At 36.9% G+C, this 23963-nt stretch overlaps 1 protein-coding gene across 21 annotated transcripts in view; it reads right to left on the bottom strand.

The window, feature by feature from the left end:
• NRXN1 (neurexin 1) overlaps positions 1 to 23963 on the bottom strand; it is a 1236536-nt gene that overhangs the window by 134536 nt on the left and 1078037 nt on the right. For all 21 annotated transcript variants that reach the window (XM_049870248.1, XM_049870249.1, XM_049870253.1 and 18 more), the window contains 2 exons: positions 17425 to 17514; positions 15716 to 16035 (listed from right to left, as the gene is read on the bottom strand). In XM_049870248.1, coding sequence (XP_049726205.1) covers positions 15716 to 16035; positions 17425 to 17514 — 410 coding nt within the window. The remainder of the gene's footprint in view (positions 1 to 15715; positions 16036 to 17424; positions 17515 to 23963) is intronic.

Below are 23963 nucleotides of genomic sequence, written 5' to 3'. Positions count from 1 at the left end.
ATATTTGATAAGGGTGTGTAAGACATCCAGGCCATGGAACACAACATGGACAACCTCAGTCATAAAAGTGATTAAGTCTGAAACAACACTAAACATTCTTACTTTGGACAGAGGAAAGTCCCCCATTCATAATGGAACTTGTGGTCATCTGGCTGCCCTGTAATGTTGTTATGGGCTGCCATGTTGACTTTGGCCAGAATTATTCCAAGGCCAATTAACGGTGTACATCCAAAAGCCAGACTCTGAGATGTCACTACAGATGAAAGAAACTTGACAGATCTTTTCATTTCTGAAATATGGGCATTAGAACAAAAAAATTGCTGTAAGTGGAATGGTATATTTCTTCTTTTGAAATAAATTGATACTCTTTTTAGATCCATGGACTCAAATGTGTTCACCGCTTTCTACCTATCACACATTCTTTTGATGCCATACTTAGGAGACAGCTGCTGCTGAAAAATATGAAAATCAGTTTCTCTCAAATGTTTCTGGACAATATTTTGCTGGCAAACTTTAAAGGCTGCATTATATTTAGTGAAGTTCCCATAATAGCTAGCACAATATGGTACAACAGATAGAGATTCCTCACATAATCAGCCTGCTGGTGCCTTGGGACATCTATAGTTGGATGCATCTATAGTTGAGTATTTTTGTTACTCAATTTTGGGATAGTGATAGTCAAATTCAGACTCTCCTGGTGGCACAGTGGTTAAGAGTTTGGCTGCTAACCAAAAGGTTGGCAGTTCAAATCCACCAGCCACTCCTTGGAAACCCTAAGGGGCAGTTCTACTCTGTCCTGTAGGGATGCTATGAGTCAGAATTGACTCAATGACAATGGGTCTGGTTTGTTTTTATTGGGCCTCTTATTTGAAATTTGGATAAAGTCATCATATCTGAATCTACAGTGCCTAGAACAGAGCTTAGCACATGGAAGAAAGAAAAAAAGAAAGGAAGGGAGGAAGGGAGGGAGGGAGGAAGGAGGGAGGGAGGGAAGGAGGGAGGGAGGGAATGAAGGAGGGAGGGAAGGAAGGAGAGAAGAGGAAGGGAGGGAGAAAAAAAAAAGAAAGAAAAAAAAAGAAAGAAAGAAGGAAGCAGAGAGGAAGGAAGGGTCTTGGTAGAGTAGGAACCGGGATACTGATGAAGGAAAAAAAAGTCCAGGTACTATGTGCAAGATGCTACGCTAAGAGCTTTTACTAAATGCAAGTTTTTTTGACATTCCCAATAAATCTGTCATCAAGATAAACATGATTTTTAGTTTTCATTATCATTAGTCCATACTTTAATAGCCCAACACTGATGTTCAGACATGCACCAAAGTCCTGGAACTGCCTCAATAGCAGTTTCTACCATGTGCCTTTCCAGGGAATCTCCAGATTTGAGTCAGAATCGACTCAAAGGCAATGGGTTTGGTTTAAAGCAGATCCTAGAAGGTGGCAAAAAGGGCCCGGGCCACCACCTGTCCTACCAAATCTACAGATTAGATGACATTTTTTTTTTCTAGAAGAAGCTCTCCAAAAATGCTACATAGAGTTTAAACATACCAGGGAGAGAATGTGGGTAACTCCATAGTTGGGGTAGTGTCTAGCACACTGTCCACATTCAGAACATGTAAAATAATAAAAGACTGTCACTCAAGTATGCATATTATTAAAACAGGACAAAAATAACTTCCCTCCTTTAAGTTCATTTCTGAGTTTCAACTGTGTCAGTGATCCAGTTAAAAATAGTCTGTGACTCTGTAATGTACAAAAATCTTGCTCTCTTTGATGCAGAGTGCCAGACAATTTACATATGAGTTAAAAGATTCACTAATAATCTAAAGGTCTAAGAAAAGATTCTTGTAATAAAATCCTAAGTCACTAAGTGGCTCACCCTCAAGATTAGCATTATAGTACCAAACACATGTATTGCATGTGTTAGGGACAAAAAAGATATTTGCTGATTCGTAATTTTAAGTAAAAGTATTGTAGATTTGCAGGCAGCACATACCATCATCAAAGCTCTATATGTATATATTTATACACTATACTACTATTTTTTTTATCATTTAAAAAGTCAAAAGCAGAGAATATCAGAAAGATGTTTACCTGTGTTTGTTGATTATGCAAAGGCATTCAACTGTGTGGAATGGGAATTTCAGAACACTTAATCATGCTCATGAGGAACCTGTACATAGACCAAGAGGCAGTCATTTGAACAGAACAAGGAGATACTGTGCGACTTAAAGACAGGGAAGACATGTGACATGGTTGTACCTTTTCACCATACTTATTCAATCTGTATGCTGAGCAAATAACCCAAGAAGTTGGACTATATGAAGGAGAATGCGGCATCAGGATTAGACCAAGACTCATTAACATTCTGAGATATGCAGATGACACAACCCTGCTTGCTGAAAGTGAAGAGGTCTTAAAGTGCTTACTGATGAAGATCAAAGACCACAGCCTTCAGTATGGATTATACTTCAACATATAGAAAACAAAAATCCTCACACTCAACCAATAAGCAACACCATAATAAAAGGAGAAAACATTGAAATTGTCAGTGATTTCATTTTACTTGGATCCACAATCAATGGCCATGGAAACAGCAGTCAAAAAAAAAATCAAAGGACACATTGCATTGCACAAATCTGCTTCAAAAGACCCCTTTAAAGTGTTAAAAATCAGAGATGGCATCTTGAGGACTAAAATGCACCTGACCCAAGCCATGGTGTTTTCAATTGCCTCATATGTATGTGAAAGCTGAACAATGAATAAGGAAGACTGAAGAACTGATGCCTTAGAATTAGGTGCTGGCGAAGAATATTGGATAGACTGCCATAAGAACGAACAAATCTGTCTTGGAAGGATCCTTAGAAGGAAGTATGGCGAGACATTGTCTCACGCACTTTGGACATGTTACCAGAGGGATCAGTCCCTGGAGAAGGACGTTATGCTTGGTGAAGTAGAAGGTCTACAAAATAGAGGAAGACCGTCAACGAGATGGACTGCCACGTTGGCTGCAACAATGGGCTCAAACATAAAAACGATTGCGACGATGGCGCAGGACCAGGCAGTGTTTCCCTCTGCTGTACGTACATATGGTTGCCATGAGTCAGAACCGACTATATGGCACTTAAACTGGTTGCCATGAGTCAGAACCGACTATATGGCACTTAAACTTAACAACAACACTGCTCTTTTTCGATCATTTAAAAAGTTTACTGGAGAAATCATTGGTGAATATTGGTGTTATTTGTCTGCTTGAGATTTTGTACAAAGAAAATATTGATGATGAGAGTACAGTAAAATTAGTTTGGCAAATGCCTCATGAAGGTAGATGAATTAACTAACTCTTCTATTAAGGTTTCTAATTGTATATATATATACACACACCAAAAAAAAAAACCCAAACCCAGCGCCATCGAGTCAATTTTGACTCATAGTGACCCTATAGGACAGAGTAGAACTGCCTCATAGAGTTTCCAAGGAGTGTCTGGCGGATTCGAACTGCTGACCCTTTGGTTAGCAGCCATAGCACTTAACGACTATGCCACCAGGGTTTCTATATATATATATAAAATTGTTGGGAAAATATTCAGTGATGCTAACAGTTAAGAAAAATTTAAGCTAGGCTCTAGATGATAAAACATTTAAGAAACCATCATAAAAATTTAAATTTAATCTTGATCATTAGTTTCTTTAACAAAGTTTACTGATTTACATTTATCATGAAAGGAAAAAACAAGCCTAATTAACACCCACATCCACTTGTACAGACCCAATTTTCTTTTTTCTTACGTTCAGATGAGTTTGCTTCCTCCTCGCCCTCAAAGGAAATGATTACTACATTTAAGAGACGAAAAAACCAAAAGCTGTAATACAACATAGTCTATAATTGAAATCCAGAAGTTTACAAAGTATTATGGTAGAAATCATTCCTCCTACTAATTAAAACTAAAAAAAAAAAAAGAAAAGAAGACTATACCTTGCCATTTAGACATTAACAAATTATTAAATAAAAAGGTATCCCTTGTCCTGCAACTGAAATTAGGAATATTAGAGAAGGTGCCAACGTCACCAGGCATCTCTGAGAAAATGCCCACTGAAGTTACTGCCACATGCTAATTAATGTGAAGGCTTCAGTTATTCTATTTCTCCAATACTGATAAAGATTTTATCAAAAGAGATTATAACAAGAATTATAAATCCAACCTAGTCTGACTCCCAGCTGGAAGTACTTGATGTTTTTCATACCCAAGTTGAAAAGGAGCATATCATGAATTTTTAAGCTCTTTAATCAAAACATGTTATCAAGGACAGTTATGGAAATCATATTTTCAAGGTTCCCAGTACCATGCTGTGAATTAGCTTCTCTCTGAGAACAACTGGGAAATAGGTACAGGAAACTTTGGGAGTGCTCAGACAGCAGGAATTAGAGGTCATTGATGGTGGGGAGGGGCTGAGCAAAGCAGTGCGGTGTATGGGGATCAGTAGACAGCTCTTCATTGCCCAGGACTTTCCCACACGTTGTAGGGTATTTAGCATTCATGACCCTCACACTAAATGCTAATTACAAGTCTCCTCCACATCAGTACTTTGCTTCTCTCCCCCTTCTAACGCGCACGCACACATGCTAGAGGGACAGTGTTGCCTCCTCGTGGAGAATCCCTCATTCAAAGGAGAATTCAGGTAGGTAGACACTACTCCAAAATAGTGTACAGGACTGGGTAGTGTTTTGTTCCATTGTGCATGGTGTAGCCTTCAGTCAGGGGCCGACTTCACAGCTGCTAACAACAGACACCACACAGTCAATGCTTTGATTTAAAAATATAAATTCAAAGTTATTTCTTCAGAGACAGAAATAATAGCTTTAGAAGGTTACCAATCCCATTGTTGTGGAGTTGATTCTGACTCATAGTGACCCTATAGGACAGAGTAGAACTGCCCCATAGGGTTTCCAAGGAGCAGCTGGTAGTTTCCAACTGCTGACCTTTTGGTTAGCAGCCGAGCTCTTAACCACTGCATCACCAGGGTTCCAGAGGTAAGGTAGATCCCTTAATTTATATTTTATACTCGATGAGTGCTTCTCAAACATAATAATTTGCATAGTGTTTATATGTGTTAGGCAATTTTTATTACTAACTTTTTTTTAGGCTGAATTATATGAAATTTTTTTGTAGTAAAAAATGGCCAAACATCTGTGATTTCATATGGTTCACATCTTTATTTACTCATTCACGATACGTTTGTGAAGTTGTAATTTCCATTTTATAGGCAGGAAGCTGAGGTATTGAGAGGTTAAGTAACTTGCTCAAGATCACACAGCTAGTAAGAGGTGAAGGAGAGGCTGGAATTCAGGCAGTGGACCTTCCAGAGTCCACACTTCTCACCACTATGCTATACTGCCCTCTAGCACCCCATGGCAGTGCTGCCTCTTCAGACTCGCCTCCTAGAACACCACAAAACAAAACAAAACAAACAAAAACCCATTGCTGTCAATTCCAACTCATAGCGACCCTATAGGACAGAGTAGAACTGCCTCATAGGGTTTCCAAGGAGCACCTGGTGCATTCAAATGTTGACATTTTGAATGGCATCCGGGCTTTTAAACACTGCGCCATCATGGCTCCTCCTAGAACACAGGGGCTCATAAATCATAGCATTTAGACAATACCCAACAGATACTAATATATAGAAGGAGCAATAAGTCATGATACAAAAGCTAGACCTCAGCCACGGCTCAAACACTTACTAGCTATGTGCGCTTGGTCAAACCATTCAACTTTCTTAGGTCTATCTTCCTTAACCTTCGACATGAGACTATCACATTTGCCTAGTCTGGCTTAAAAGATTTTTGTGCTGAACAAATGAAGTTTACAAAAATACAAAGATCTGTGAAAAGATATTGAAGATGATCACAAATTGTTAAAATTTGCTCTGAGTCTGAGGATTCTCTATTTCTGAAACACAGACAGCAAGAAATACAAACTTTTAAAGATGGGGCCTTAGAGATTCCTTTATTTTATTTAAAAAAAAAGTTTAGGCCGTAGAGAGAAAACTTAGGCCCTGAAGACTGGAACTAGGTCTTTTTTTTTGTTTTGTAATTATAGCATAGATTTCTGATAAAGACTCTTATCCTTTCACCCTGATTAATACTTGTTGAAAGATGTTTTTCTTCTTTTTAAATGTGAATTTCCTTTTTTCCTAATATGAAATAAATTATTTTGCTCATATAAGTAGAATGATAAAATTGTTGATTGATTGCTCGATTAATTCATTTCCTTATTCAAATGATAAAACTGTTGATTGGTTGATGAATTAATTTCTTCATTCAAATAGTGTACCAGTTAACTATGCCAGGTCTGTCAACTAAAATAAAGTGCAATTTATGACTTCAAGAAATGTGAAGTCTAGCAGGAAATATAAGCAATTTGTAGGAACTTATGATGGCACTGGGGGGGTGGGTTATCTTTAAGTAGGGACCCTGGTGGCACAGTGGTTAAGAGTTCGGCTGCTCACCAAAGGTTGGCAGTTCGAATCCACCAGCGGCTCCCTGGAAACCCCATGGAGCAGTTCCACTCTTCCTACAGGGTTGCAATGAGTTGGAATCAACTCAACAGCCACAGGAATCCATAAGTAAGGAGTCTAAGGGAGTTCAGAGGAAGAGATCTGAGTCAGATTGGGAGGGTTTCCTGGGAAGAGTTATGAAGGGAAGATAACTAGGTGAAGAAGGGGAAGGGCTTTCTATGCAGAGGGCATAGACATGTGATCCAGAATGACCTGTATATGTCTCTGTGAAAACACAGAGACACAACTGGCCTAGGGAGAGGGGTATGGAGGAGAGTGGAGTTGCAACTTCCAGTGAGGCAGACAGGAGAGGGAGTCTGACTTTTACCCTGAATATCTAAGTGTACTAAGGAAGGGAAATGATTGTATTTTCACTTTCAAACAACCAGTCTGACACCTGGGTAGAGACCACAGTTGAGGTGGTTAAGAGCCTAAGAACACAGAAGTGATGAGATTCTGAACGAAGGCCATGTTTACAGGCAGAGGAGTGAACTACCTCAAATTCCCTGAAAAGACGCTGGGTGTACGGCCTTGGGTAAGTTATTTAGCTTCTCTATGTCTTAATTTCCTCATGTGTGAATTAGGAATGGATTCCCTCAGTGGTGCAAACGGTTAATGAACTTGGCTGCTAATTGAAAGTCTGGAAAATTTGAGTCCACCCAGAGGCACCTGGAAGGAAGGCCTGACAATCTACTTCCAAAAAATCAACCACTGAAAACCCTATGGAGCCGCCTGCTCTGACTCACACGTGGTCACCCTGAGCTGGAATCGACTCGACGGAAACTGGTTTGGATTGGAACAGGAATAATACCAAGCTGTCCTTTTAGAGTGCCCACCTCTCCGTCACATATACATGCACTCTGATTTAATTAGCAGGACACTTACTAGAAGTCAGAAGACCACACGAGTTAGAGCAGATGAAGCATAACTTGGTGTCACTTTTTGTTTTTCCTAACTCCTTGTTCCCTAACAGAACACTTTATCTGCCATTGGCATTATCAACACGATCCTGCTGAAAGAAAAAAACGCCTTTTATAACTGATGCCTACATCACTGATCATCTGTGCATGTCTGTTCAAGAGGCATTCCCATTTCAGGCTCCCCTGACCACAGGCATCCTTTCTCCTTACTCTGCTTTTTTACTATAGCAGTTAGTAGTCCATATATGTTATTTGTTTTGCTGTGTATTCTCCACCTTCGCCAACTAGAATGTCAGCTTTGGGTAGAAATATATTTCATCTAATTTTGTCCAATTCTGTAATTCCAGTGCTAGAACAGTGTTTGGTATATAGTAAGTGTTCAGCAAACATGTGTTAAATAGATGAATATACGGATGGATGGATGGATGGATGGATGGATGGATGGATGGATGGATGGATGGATGGATGGATGGATGGATGGATGGATGGATGGATGGATGGATGGATGGATGGATGGATGGATGGATGGATGGATGGATGGATGGATGGATGGATGGATGGATGGATGGATGGATGGATGGATGGATGGATGGATGGATGGATGGATGGATGGATGGATGGGTGGATGGGTGGATGGGTGGATGCATGCATGCATGGATGGATGGATAAATGCATGGATGGATGGATGCATGGATGGGTACATGGATACATGGATGAATGGACAGATGGACGGATGCATGGATGGATGGATGCATGGATGGGTACATGGATACATGGATGAATGGACAGATGGACAGATGGATGGATGCATGGATGCATGGATGGATGCATGGATGCATGGATGGATGGATGAATAGATGGATGCATGGATGGATGAATAGATGGATGCATGGATGGATGGATGGATGCATGGATGGATGGATGCATGGATGGATGGATGAGTGGATTTCTTTACCCAGAACTAGCCTTGACAGAAGATGTCACAAAACCAAGGTTGCATCTTCAATAAGACTCACAGACCTCAGAGAAAATGCACTTTACAGAAGAATTTTCTTGAAATAAATCCTTAAAAATGTATTTTACCTGGCACTTTGGTTTGCCAGCAATGAAACAGGGAATACATTCTAAACAAATTCTAAATTGTGCTCATGAGGAACCTGCACATGGATCAAGAAGCAGTCATTCAAACAGAACAAGGGAGATACTGCGTGGTTTAAAGTCAGGAAAGGTGTGCGTCAGGGTTGTATTCTTTCACCATACCTATTCAATATGTATGCTGAGCAAATATTCAGAGAAGCTGGACTATGTGAAGAAGAACAGGGCATCAGGACTGGAGGAAGACTGGTTAATAACCTGCGTTACGCAGATGATACAACCTTGCTTGCTGAAAGTGAAGAGGACTTGAAATACTTACCGATAAAGATCAAAGACCACAGCCTTCAGTATGGATTACACCTCAACATAAAGAAAACAAAAATCCTCACAACTGGACCAATAAGCAACATCAAGATAAACGGAGAAAAGATTGAAGTTCTCAAGGATTTCATTTTACTTGGATCCACAATTAACACCCATAGAAGCAGCAGTCAAGAAATCGAAATACGCATTGTACTGGGCAAGTCTGCTGCAAAAGACTTCTTTAAAATGTTGAAAAGCAAAGATGTCACCTTGAAGACTAAGGTGCGCCTGACCCAAGCCATGGTATTTTCAATCGCATCATATGCATGTGAAAGCTGGACAATGAATAAGGAAGACCGAAAAAGAATTGATGCCTTTGAACTGTGGTGTTGGTGAAGAATATTGAATATACCATGGACCCACAAAAGAATGAACAAATCTGTCTTGGAAGAAGCACAGCCGGAATGCTCCTTAGAAGCAAGGATGGCAAGACTATGTCTCACATACTTTGGACATGTTATCAGGAGGGATCAGTCCCTGGAGAAAGACACCATGCTTGATAAAGTAGAGGGCCAGTGAAAAATAGGAAGACCCTCAACGAGATGGACTGACAACAGTGGGTGCAACAATGGGCTCAAGAATAACAATGATTGTGAGGATGACGCAGGACTGGGCAGTGTTTCATTCTGTTGAACACAGGGTCACTATGAGTTGGAACCCACTCAACGAATGGCACCTAACAACAACAAAAACATTCTAAGTAATAGTTTCTTATCTGCATTTAAAATTACAATGGACTATATTCTTCTCACTAGGCACTATTCCTTTCAGAAGAACATGCCTTTGTATACACTTTAAAATCTACACCCAAGCATTTTTCTTTCCAAGATGTACTAGAATTTGCTGTAAAAAAAAAAAATGTACATTAATTTAAGTGAATTCAGCAGAACGATTGGACTAGGGAAAACAAAATAATTCATATCACTAATATTCTCACAATGCAGAGTGCTTATCAGAGACACGTATAATTATAAATATGCAATCGTTTTTAAATAATGAAGCCACAGTTAAGGTTAATTAATTTTTGTTAAGGAATAAAAGTTTGTCCTTTGAAGTTGCAAAATTTATTTTGTGAGTTTTAAATATTTTTTTTTCCTGGAAATAAGCATGTACTCTGCTTACTTTTTTTTTTTTTTTCAAGCTAATGGTGTTCATTTTTCCTGAATAACTCCAAAGCCTCCACGAAGCAAAAGCAGTGTCCAATGTATTCAAATATGCTTTTCTTGCTTGCACATTAACTGGGTTTCCTTTCAGGACATTCTACTAGGAATCAGATGGCACTGACTTTAACAGGATGTCTCATATGTGAAATATGCATGTCTAGGACGACCTACTATCAATTTTTTTTTTTAAACTCTCAATACTTCCTTTCTTGCATAAATTTGATAAGTCCACCCTGAAAAATCCTAATTGGAACTATAAAAACTCCTTCAAGATATTTTAATCATTTTTACTGATGGTGCTCCATTTTATGATTTAATTTGTTCCCATGAGTTGCAAGCTATAGTCCCTTCAGTCAAAAACTAGAATCTCTCAAAGACTTATTCTCTATTCCTTCTTAAGATTTTTGAAATGAGATGAGAAGAATACGGGAAAAAAGCTATGGATTCTTGAAAACAGATGTGGATACCAAAGAGTCGGTCTCTGCTCAGAATGTAAAGAACAGGCTCTCCTATTTATTATTCTTATGAGCTTTGTTTTCTTGCAAAGATAGATTTTATATATGCTGTAAAAGTTGGGCGAAATGTAATTTTATAAACCAGATTGGGTGCTTTAGAGAGTCAAAGGAGTACTATTAATAATTATATTGGGGCATCACGTAGATGAGGGGACCATGCTAGCCAACAGGAATCCATGGCCACCCTGTACAAAAGTCAACGGTAAAATCTATGTTTTATTAAATGATCGTCAGAAGACCTAATTAAGAGCACTATCAGTAGAATCAATGGAATTTAAGGGTTGAGTACCACCCAAGAGTTTTCTACTTCAATCCACTTATTCTGGAAAGGCGGCAAGGAACAGCGAGGCTAACAAACCTGTCCAAGTCACACGATGAGACAGGTGGTCACGTTCAAAGTGGAAATCAGGTATCCTGATTCACTGTGCTCTTTCCATTACACTACCCTGTATTGCTCTAGAAAAAGACATTACTCTGGTTCTATGTTCTCTACAATACATACACAAATTTTAAAATATTTTTGAAGGATAGACCCAAAAGACCACCAAATGTGCTACTAAGAATAATCCAGAAACAATGTCACAATCTTGGTCTTAAAAGAAATAGCACGGCTCCACTTTCCTTTCTTTACGGACTAGCAATCAAAAGAAGTGAACGTTGCCCTTTGCACACTGGCTTACCTTTATTCATTTATAAAGATACATATGAAACATATGACTTTGCCAGGTTATTCAGAAGAGGAGGGAACCCTTAGCAGTTGAAAATCTTGTAAGACACTCCCAACCCCAACCCCAAGATGCTCTTAGCATCCTATAGAACTTTATGTTATCAATTATTTGCAAATACTTTCTGAGATTAGCCTAATAGAAAGTTCCTCTTTTTAAGAGGCAGGTCTTATGGCAACATCTAGAAATTAAATATTTAAGTAAAACACACTTTATAAATTTTATGTAATACACATAAGAAGGATTTTGAATATGGTGATATTCATAGGAAAATGTTCATTTAGCTGGAAGGGTTGGTAAACACCCTCATTATTTCATGATATGTCATGTCTTTCTGAAGTAAACATCAATTTGAAAATTGATCATCAACTCAGAGTAGAAAAAAACTTCCTTTGTTTTTTCTTTTTAAGGTTTATTTACTTTTAAAAAGGATTGTAAACAGGACCTTAGGTGAGAACATTTGATGAATACTCTTGTATTCTCCGACTCTGTAAAAACTGAAATACTTTTCTCCCCTACTACTTTGCCCTGCAGGATGACTGAACAAACCTCATTTCGTCTATTTGAAATGAATCCAATTTAATTCTGCTTGACCAAAAATCTGCTTCCATAGTTCTAAAACATGCAATCACCCCAAGGTACATTGCCATTGCAGCTTAAGTGGCTCAGTGTTATCACTGAGGAAAATACACTATGATTGAGAAAACAGTCTAGAATGGCTTTTGAAAAATAAAATCACCCTTCCTGATACATGATTTAGTAAGGCAGTGGATTAAAGCAGGCAGACACGACCACTACTGCCAGGGTTTAAAGGAAGGGGCTTTATCCAACCTGCTAAAATGGGTCAAAGGTATAGCCCTGGAATTAGCATTACAAATCACTCATATTTAAACTTTGAACCAAAGACTACCAAAAAAAAAAAAAATTGCTTTAAATTCTACATAGAGCAGTAATCTCACTGTAGTTGGAAGAAGGCAATATAAAAATCTATTGCAAGGTAAGGAAAATATTTGCAAACACATTTTTTGGTTTTACCCAAAAATAAATAATACGCCTTCTTCCCTAATTGTTTTCATACATACACACATTACGTGCAGTAACATACAGATTAATCCAACTTTAAAACACTGTTGTCTCAACCGAATATTTACAAAGGGGACACATTAATCCAAGTGATTTAATTCCTGTTGTTGGTCTGCTAAAAATTTAAAGATTTAAAATATCTATTTTTCAATGAACCTAGTAATCTTTTATTTTAGTCAAATGAACCAAGTAATCACTAATTGATTAAATCATTTGTTTCTATAAACCACTTCTGTCTTTAAACATGTAATAGTTTATAATGAAAGAGACTTTTTTATTGGCAATTAATGAGCGGTTAACTTTTTTTTTTTCATTAATTAATATTATTATAATACACCGAAGTTTTTATTTCTGCATTTCTGGGGGATTAGCATTCAAATGAAACAGTTACTTTACACATTTTCTTTTTTTTTTTTTTAAAGCACAATTTCTCGAAACAGCCGTTTCTAGTTGATTAGATAAGTAAAAACAATCCTGACAATTCTTTCCCTGCTTTGGTATACATCTGGCTTACCTAGGATCTTAAACAAACAAATAAACAAAAAAAAACCTGTTGCTGTCAAGTCAAGTCCAACTCAGAACAACTCTATCGGACGGAGTGGAACTGCCCCGTAGGGTTTCTAAGGAGCGGCTGGTAGATTTGAACTGCTGACTTTTTGGTTAGAAGCCGAGCTCTTAACCACTGCAAGACCAATTCCATTCATGATGAAATAAAAAAATACTGAGAAAAATATCTAATCACTTCAAATTTTAATCACAGAAACATTTCCAACTCCAATGGTTCTGGAAAATTGTCTTCTTATGAATAGTTTTATATAAATAGTCTATTAATTCCTTTATGTTTCTTTTTTCCTGAATCAGATTTACCTTATCAACTTGCTTATCATTAACTAAATCATAAAACAACAACAATAATAACAAAGTGTTCAATGAAGTATTAGGAAAGAAATTTTAACCATAAATGAATACGCTTAAGTCTGTCCAAAGCCACAAGGGTCTATCCAAGGGGCTAAGTGGTATGGTATTATCAACAATCTTATGAATCCAAACAAGATAAAGTCAATAAGAAGATGACCCACTTATGCAAACATTCCTATTGGAATATAGGAGGGTAAGGGTTTTGTTGCTGTTGTTATTACTAACGTACTTGCGGTGCCTAGAATAGTGTTTGGCATTGTAGAAGGTAATTAAAAGCATTTATTGGCAAGCATCCGATGAGACAGCCTGTTTTACTTTGTAGCCAAATGCAAATAAACAGAAAGAGAAGAAAAATAGGTGTATGGAGTTATGTAATAAAAAAAGATTTCTTTTTTTTTTTTATAGGCAACACTATATTTGTAAATTTACAGAGTTTACAATTTCTTAGTCATATCTCTTCTCTGGACATTCTCTTGTCCTCTATTCCTTTCTTCCCACCCCTTGTATATAAAGTAAAATTCAGAATCTATTTTCTTTTGGGGGGGCCCTGGAAGTGCAGTGGTTAAGAGCTCAGGCTGCTAACCAAAAGGTTGGCAGTTAGAATCCACCAGCTACTGCTTGGAAACTATGGGGCACTTCTACTCTGTCCTATAGGGTCACTATGACTTGGAATCGACTTGAGAACAATGGGCTTTTAAATGCTGATTAGTAGATAGTGTGCTGTTACAAACAGAATTTGCCTTCTATTACACTCTTCCCAATCTTGACACTTGGTCTGTTTCAAACACTTGAAATAAAAGAAATTTTAAAAATAAATGTTGCCCAGCTACCATTACTAAATGTTTGATCAAAGATTCAACAAAGATTCAAAGAATCCTTATCCAAAGGGGGAAAATGTGGAACAGAATTTCAAATTCTCATGGAATCCAGACTTTCTGGAGCCTTTGAGACTGATGAACCCCCAAAACTACTGCCCGGAGATAATCTTTAAACCTTAAACCAAAAATATCCCCTGAAGTTTTTTTTTAAACCGAAGAATGTCTGCTTTGAGCACTGCGCTCTTTAATATATGGGGTCAAATTGACAACAGCAACTCGAAAGATTAGACAGTCAACTCAGGGAGGTGTGAGTTTATGTTAACGGCAGAGGAACAATCAGAAAAAGGGAAAGGAGAATGGTTGTACAACTTGAAGAATGTAATAAATGTCACTGAATTGTACCTGCAGAAATTGTTAAATTGGCGAATGTTCTCAACAACAATAAAAAAAAAAATCAAAACGAAACCCTTTGCTGTCAAGTCAATTCTGACTCATAGCAACCCTATAAGACAACAAAAACAAATAAATTTTTTAAAAATTAGATAAAAAAAATGTGTTGCTATTCTTGCTTCTTTAGAATGCGGTGTTCTAGAAAAGTGAAAGTCATATATCTGGCAAACTTCTACGCAGCACCTATGGAAGACATTCACCAAATACTCAAAACAAAACAACAATCAATTTTGGATCAATGAAAATACATAATTCTGAAAGAAGCAGTGTCACAATCTGTACAAAGACCATAAATGCCAACGGGTTAGCCAACCTTCTAATAATAGCATTCTGTAGAGCGTAAACTCTACAAGGCAGGTACCTCTTTTCCTGTGTTCCTCACTGATGTAACTCCAATACCTAAACTAGAGCCCAATACACAGTACTGTATTTAGAATGACTCATATGCTTCCAAGTTGCACAAATGCAACAGTTAACGATTCTATTTTTTAAATTTTTAGACATAAAATTGAACAGTAAGATCATTAAAGTACATTCTAGGTGAGGGCAGTTAGCCATACGGAAGACAAATATCTTACCTCAAGACAGTTCTTAAACACCAAATTTAGGAACTTTGTCCTCAGATAAACTAACAGCTTGTTTTCCTTATACAAGTAATAGGGTAGACCTAACATGCATCGTGAGAGCCATATGCCAAGCATTTCAAGATGACCAAAGAGGCTTTTATTTTATTTGGATACAGTCCTAAGCTTGAACAAATAAGGCCTTGCAAATACTTCATTAATTTACTTGTTCATTTAACTTAAAAAGTGAACACACAGTGTGACCAGCAGACCATTGCCTAAGCTTGTGCTTGACCAAGGTTATGAATCAAGACTCTCATCTAGCAACAAACAAACCAAGAAAAAGCAGTTTGTAAAAATCCACAAATCTCCAATCAACATCATGTACATATTTCATAGTCAACCCCAATGCACTATGTTACAAGTCTCAAAGGAAGCGATCTCAATGCCTGAGATCAGAACCAACCTCGTTTTAGAAAAGACACATATGGGGAAAAGACCACTTTTATAATCTTAGTTTCAAAATGAGGGAAGGAAATCCACATACTCACCTGGCTAATGGGTTCTTTCGTAGGGGGCTTTCCTCTTCTGGCTGTGCTAGTAGCTAGGGTCGTGGTGGTTTCCATAATGGACGTGGACATCTCTGACTGCATGGCAGTGGCTGTCGACTCGGTTGTCATAGAGGAAGGCACTTCACCAACCAGCCTCACATTTCCCACTATGGCGATGTTGGCATCATTTTCGGCTGCCATATTCAGAACTTTCAAGCCATTGTAGTAAAGACCAGAGAGCTGGCCCTGGAAGGGCTGGCCCTGCTCTTTCCCGCCAATTATTATGGTGGCTTGGCTATTGAAGATTGTGAGCTGACGCCCTGTGAAAATAATATTACATACATGCAAAAATGTTGATTGTGAACTCTACATTCTACAAAGGATGATAAAACAGATCTTTCATGGAGTGGATAATGAGAGCAATAAACTATAAGAGAGGCATTTGACTCATAATTCATTGCTTATAAATGAGGTGTCCATGAAATGCATAATTATTGGCAATACTTGTAAATTCTCAATTTATTATAAATGTAGTGCTTTTGCTAAAAGACCAATCAAAGATATGTCTTATAAATCAATTTTTAGTGGATCCCTTTTACCTCAAGATTGTATGCTGTTCGTTGCTAAATTTAAAAAAAAAAAAGTGAGATATCTAATATTTCAAGTATTCGTCATACTGAAATTACCACTGGCAGGCACTAATCTACAGCAGCAGAAATCTAATTTGAAATTTATAGTAAAAAAAAGTTTCATAATTCAGAAAATGGACACATGTATCTGTATCTATTCTTGCAAATGCTAATTTTTTGTAGGCGATTGTCCATGGCTATATGTTCTTTTTTTTTTTTTTTTTTTCGGCAACAATCACACTGAAAAGAAACAGGGTTTACACCGAGCATGTCAGAGACAAAAATTCAAAAATATTTATCTGATTGGCTTTCAGCAAGTCTATCAAAACGAAACAAAATGAAAAAAAAAAATAGCTTCAGATGTAAAAAGCGGCTTCAGGAATGACACACAAACCAATGGAGAATTTATGGCACATTTCCATCAAACAGCAACCCTCAGCAACAATACCATTATCATCGAATTGAGTATCCAGTGTTAGCAGATGGCTCTCTGCTCATAAAAAGCATGCAGACAACTTTAAGTTCAGTTTTAATTAGGGCTTGTTCCCAAATGCTCTTAGAAGGTTGCAAACGTTAAAGGGACTTCATTTTGACTGGCAATTCATATTGCCCACTATTTATTTAAGATACCTAGAGTTTAAACAAAGAGTTTTTTGTTTGTTTGTTTGTTTGTTTTGTTTTGTTTTTTTCAGGACCGTAATAAAGATATCAGAACTACATATATTTTAGTTAATAATTTAGAGGCTGGACCATGTAGTATAGTCTATGAATGATTTATCATTTTGGGTTAATGCTTGCTGTGAGTCCCTTCAAAGATTGAGTTAGTGGATTGTATTTAACAGTCCCTTTAACCTTAAGTTAACAGGGTAAGATTATTAAACAGCTGGTACGTCTAAAAATGTATAGAAATTATTATACAAGGTATGCAAATATTACTATCTACATTTTACGGTTTTAAATTTGTTTTTAATTTAGTTTTACGGAAAATTTATTTTTTATGTTTATTAGTGTTACAATGAAGTACTACTTGGTTATGTTCAAATTATTTTTTTATTTGAAGTTTTAATCAATGTTTTTTACCTTTGTCGAGTAGCCATTCATCAACTACTCGACCAAGTCGATATGGAATTCGCTGTCTAGCAATCGCCAGGCGCTCGTTATCATTGTTTCCTTTAAAGTTTAAAGAGACATTTCATTGGTTAAAATCTGTAAGGTCAAAGGTTAAAAGTTAATACTTAAAGCTCGAGCTATACAGTTGCCACATGATTTTTTGAAAATTTGGAATTTTAAAAATTTCGACCTGGAACATTTCATGTTTCAGACTTTTCATTCATTCATTTATTTTATTTTAGCAAACAAAATTATTCCTATGTTAATTGAAAATTAGAAATCTGCATTTGAGCTAGGTTATTAAACTTATGTTATCGACAGACCCAAACAACAAATTTAAACAGCATATAATAGCTTTACAAAAAAATGACCATTGACCTCAGGGTTTTGTCTTTTTGATGTTTCTTATTAGTAACTAGTTAAACATGTTCAGGTGAAACAGGTTTAAGTGTTCCAAAAACATTCAACCTCTTATTGCAGACTAGTCATTTATGACTACCAGACTTAACACCATCCTGGGCACACTACAGCATCGAAAATAGGCCTGGCATACTTCAGTTCCTGTTCAGAAAACAGAAATCCTTAACTTGTTTCATTTAAGGAAACCACAAAGTCCAAATCGTTCCTGTGTATCCTACACAAATCGGTTTATCAGTCACTTGGACATCACAAGAGAATACATCTTGTATCATCCAAATATGTTATTACAGGAAAAGGCTTTGACAAAAGTGACTTTATTTGAGCATCCTTCAGCTTCATTTAACATGTTGCAGCATATAACATTTGGAAAAAAAAAAAATCTTACATGAATGTTTTTATATACTCAAATATCTGCTTTTTATTCTAAAGAAGACATGATAATTTATGGACTAGATACAAGGCACAAACACTGGCCCTGTTCATATACTAAACTAGATGATAACCTGAATCCTTTGAACAAACAAAAATATCTGAGAGAAACAGTGTTTAAATTGACCTTGAATAATGCTTGCAAATAGATGGGTGTTTTCTTGATCTGTAAAACACTTAAGCATCTAGGCTGCCGTCTCAGTGATCAATGGTGTAGGTTGCAAGAAAAGTTTTCTTATCCTACGGAAATTAATGAACAGGAAATTTTGAGCTAAGGCATTCTGGCAATAGCTCAGGTGAAGACTCAGATGTGAGACAGTGAATGGCAGAACTGTCCGCGTGAAAAGAGAGGAACATTTAACTAATAAAGATAATAGGAATTTTTCTCAAGCTAAGAGTAATTTATAAGTTCTTTTTTATGCTAATATTATTATACGCTATACTTACTATGAGAGAAAGGTGTGACAGTCTGCTTCGGTAAAGATTTCAGCTTTGGGAAACCTCATCAATTCTACTCTGTCCTATAGGGTATCTATGAGTCACAAATGACTCAACTGCAGAGGGTTTGGTCCTTTGTTGTTGTTGTTGCACACTTACTGTAATCGTCTCACCATGATATTGGTCACACAGTTTTAGAGAAACAGAAAAGGAATGTCTTTTGGCCTTTATCAATCTGTTTTTTGAATGTGGGCATAACTGACAATATTTCACAAGTGAATATTTAAATTAAAAGATAAGTATCAAAGTGGAGCCAACTGTAAAGTTTAATAAAAATCTTTATATGCATTTCTCTGTATGTTATAGTACTTTTTATAACAATAAATAATTTTAAACAATGACATTGTCTAATAATTGAGGATTGCTTAATCCAAGTATAGTACATCTACATAGCGGCACATTGTGCAGTCATGAAAATGTTTTAAAATAGCATTTTATAACATGGGAATATACTTGTGTTATATTGTTAATTAAGAAAAAATAGGTATACATAGCAGAAAACCCCAAGCTTCTTTGTTTTTTTAAAAAAAAGTGTACAAAACGTGTTCTTGTGTGTGTTTGCATACATGAATGTTTGGAAAAATGTACTGTAATTTAGTGTTGGTTATCTACAGCACTGTGATTACTGATAAATTATATATCTTTGGCTTATATGTGATTTATATAAAAAACATGTTTCACTTTCATAATTGAAAATCAAAATAAAATATTATTCTTCAAAAACACATGCCTTTTGCTCTAAGGACTTCTTTCCTGCCCAACGCTCATACCAGCTCACACTGGTATAGGTCTCCTGACAACCTTATCAAACTGCTTTTCATGATGTGCCCGTCACTTGCACTGACTCATTACTTCCTCAGCCACCACTCTAACCTAAGTCCCACCCAAGTCCTTACTACTACAGTTTATTTACAGATCTCCCTGCATCCTCTCTGAAATCAAACCCACCCTTTCTCCACACTTCAGCCAATATCTAATCATGCCACTTGTCTGACTATAACTCTTTCCACCGCCTTTGGGATAAAATCTCTGATCCTTAATGAGGCTTCTGGAGACTTTTGAAATCTGACCCCTTCTTGCCTCCCCTGTTTCGTCTCATGGCTGTTGGCCATCAGTGGCTTGCTCTCCTTCTTGCACCCTCACAAGACTTTCAATGCCTTTAATGCTCTCCCTTCCTCCTGTAGTCTCCTTTATTTGAAACACTGTCCCTCTGCTCCTGTACTATTTCCATCTTTCTTTATCATCGTTGTTTTCAGTTGTTGTTGAGTTGTTTCTAAGTGCAGTAGCTCGGCACTCCATAGAGGTTTTCAAGGCTGTGATCTTTCAGAAACAGATTGCTAGGTCTTACTTTTGAGGTGCCTCTAGGTGGATTCAAACCACCAATCTTTCAGCTAGTAGTCCAGCACTTAATCATTTCCGCCACTAAGGGACTCCAGCCATCTTTTCTTAGCCAACTACAACTCATTAATGAACTGTTCTTGGCAATAATATCACTTCTTCAGGAAGACTTCCTTTACATCTCCAAGCTAGGTTAGGACACCTGATTACAGACTCTCCTAGCTCCTGATACATGCAAAACAAGCACTGAATTTTTACTTGCATGGTCTACAAATACTTTGCCTCTAAATTCTGAAGTTTCATGAGGTCAGGTACTAAGCATCATTACAAGGCTATATCCCCAGTGATTGTACAATACCATTCATAGGGTCTCCCTATAAATATGTATAGAATGAAATAGTGAAGGATATCTTGTTTTTAGATGACTGCTTCTGTGATGCCATTAATTCTTTCCTATAGCCTATATTGGAGCCCTGGTAGTGCAGTGGTTAAGAGCTTGGCTGCTAACCAAAAGGTCAGCAGTTTTAATCTGCCAGCCTCTCCTTGAAAACCCTACGGGGCAGTTCTGCTCTGTCCTGTACAGTCATTATGAGTCAGGATCAACTTGACGGCAATGGGTTTGGTTTGGTTTGGTTTGGTTTTATTTTTAATGACTTTTAAAAGAAAAAGAAAGCAAATATTTGTGCCCAGAGAATAGACCACACATAAGTAAGATTCCCTTTTGTATTTTCCAAAGGAACTGTCATATTTATCAACTATAATTTTGTGTATCTAATGGACTGTCACTGATTTGAATATCTGCATAATCAATCATTTCATTACTTGTTTAATAGTAACCACCTGAAGCCACAAAATGGGTAATCATAATTATGATTGGTAGAAAGAAGGTGGGGAAAAAATGTCCTGAATAAGACAGATGGAGAAAATTTAAAGATTTATATATTCTTTTTTGAATGACTTTGAAAAAAGCACACACAGAGAGACACAAATGGGAATGCATGAAATTTTAAAATTTGCTCTCTTGGTATATCTTTGACTGTCACTTAGAGAATGATTCATATGTTTGCTATGACATGACTTAAGTCAACAGTGGCACTGAAGATCCTTGATGGGATTAGCTAAAGCAGGAGCATAACACTGCATTCCCACTGAATAACAAAGAGGTCCTCTGACAGCAACAACAATAAGAAAAACTCTAGAAAATGGAGTAGGTAGTGGAAATACTTGTAAAAAAAGTGACAATTTATAAGAAAGATAACCGCACTAGTGTGGTGATACAGTCTCACAACCCTTTAATATCACATGGCTTCTAGGTCAGAGAACATGTTTTTAACTGAGAGATTTTATTTTGAAATCAAACAGCAGACTATTTTCTTTGTCTTGTAGGGTTACTTGCAACGGATGAGTAATTGGACAGAGTTTACTTCAGTTCGATATATGTCTATTTTCCAAATTCTTTGTCCTTCTACCAGAACAAAATCAAATGAATTTTTCTTGTGTCAAAATTATGTATAAATCCACTGTCAACCAAGTGTAGATACAAATAAAGTACAGTGACAAGGCCTTTTTAATAGATGACTTCTAAACTCCTACTATTGGGTATAAAATAGTTCAGGTTGGTTAGGTTCACCAGTCATAGACCTACATTTTGCCTCCAACTCTTGATTTTCATTAACAAGCTGTATATGAAAAGTGGTAACAGGGGTAAATTATTTTAAACAATTGCTCAACATATATTTTGCTTCTTTGCAAATTCATAATGACATCTTACTTGTAAAACATCATCCAATAATTTGCATGATTTTATTGACTATATTTAAACCTGATCACAGTTTCATATACTTCTAGACTTTAGACATGTAATATAAAGGACCTAGAACAAACCATTTGGGAAAATTCAAAGACAAATATAAATTCTGATGACCTTTTCTTATTCTCTGTGGCGGGGGGGCAAAAACATGGTATATATATAAATAACATAGAGCTTCTGTGGTTGGTCAAAGGAAGTAAGTTAATGCTGGTCTCAAGGAGACCACTGCCGTCGAGTCAATTCTGACTCACAGCGGCCCTGTAGGACGGGGTAGAACTGTCCCATAGAGTTTCCAAGGAGCACATGGTGGATTCCCACTGCCAACCTTTTAGTTAGCAGCCATAGCACTTAACCACTACGCCACCAGGGTTTCCATTATACTGGTAAAAAAAAAAAATACTGGTAGGAGAGATGAAATACAAGTGAAAAACCACATTAAACCAAAAGTGAATCTTTGGAGAAGATATTTTCCTTTCATGTTTCCTAAATCAGAGGTAAGGAAAAAGTAATCATGGCCTATTTATAAAAGTCTTATTCATTTTGAAATTATTAAATAAGGCAAAGAATATTTCGATTTTTTCAAAGGCATGAAACTCAACTACAGCAATCGACTGAGCACAGAGGCTAGATTTATGAAAACAGAGCTTTTCACTGAATAAATAAAGGATACTAATCTAGTCTCATACTTTGTTTCTCCCGATAAAACAGGAGTGAAGTAATCCTTTTATTTTTTGTTTTCTTTTTTCCTCTAGTTAAATTTATGTGAGTTTAATCTGTTGGCACCTCCACTAAAAATGTCACCAAGCATATACATTTATCAGTTCAATCAATTTTTCAAGCAATGAAACTTCTTGTAAAATTTAGGTTAATTTCTCTTTTAATTGTTTAAATATTAAATATTTTTGCCAGGAAGAAAGTTCACCAGTAGCATCATTGATTTAATTATGTTCCCCCAAAAATGTATTTATCAATTTGGCTGGGCCATGATTCCCAGTATTGTGTGGTTGTCTTCCATTTTGTGATTGTAATTTTATGTTAAAGAGGATTAGGGTGGGATTGTAACACACTTACTAAGGTTGCAACCCTGATCCAATGTAAAGGGAGCTTCTCCGAGTGGTGTGGCCTCACCACTTTATATCTTCCAAGAGAAAAAAAGGAAATGGGAGCAAGCAGAGAGGGGGGACCTCCTACTACCAAGAAAGCAATGCTGGGAGCAGAGTATGTCCTTTGGACCCTGAGTCGCAGCGTGGAGAAGCTCCTAGTCCAGGGGACGAGTGATGAGAAGCCTTCTCCCGGAGCTGATGCCCTGAATTTGGACTTCTAGCCTACTGGACTGTGAGAAAATAAATTTCTCTTTGTTACGGCCATCCACTTGTGGTATTTCTGTTAGAGCAGCACTAGATGATTAAGACGAGTAGTATTACCCCATAAACAATTGATGACTGCGTGTTCTAACAGACCATTTAGGTCTAAGGTGCTGATCACCTCAAGTCCCAGGGGTGAAAAATGAAAAGGAAAATCTGATCATTCAGGACTTAGAATGTAACACCCTATATTTCAACTGAATCTCAGATAGTTTTATTTTCTCATCTAACCAACAATACTTGATCACACTATAGTATATTCATCATCATTGAAAATGACTTGAAGGCAATGGGTTCATAGTATATTAACCCTGCATGAACCAGTAGACTTAAAGGAAAGAGTAATTTCAAAGAATCAAGGCAAGCAGCAAGAAGCAATAAAGTTCAAATCCTTGACTTTGAATGAAATTTCATGATAGGACTCAGAGAACAAAGGGAAACAAAATATTAGTCAGACTTTTATAGCTATTGGTCAAGAGAGACAAACTTTATGAATTTTACTAATATACAGTTTTTTTTTTCTCCCATTTTCTTGGATCTGTGCCCCTGAAGTGTAATTTCTTCTCAGAAATAAAAGTGTCAGTTTTTGATATGATATGGGAATATCCTTGGAAAAAAAACATAAGGAAAAGCAGTGTTATGAACTTAAC

This window comes from Elephas maximus, chromosome 26 (assembly GCF_024166365.1).
Source record: "Elephas maximus indicus isolate mEleMax1 chromosome 26, mEleMax1 primary haplotype, whole genome shotgun sequence".
Classification (NCBI taxonomy): Eukaryota; Metazoa; Chordata; class Mammalia; order Proboscidea; family Elephantidae; genus Elephas; species Elephas maximus.
This window is presented reverse-complemented; position numbering and strand designations above follow the sequence as displayed.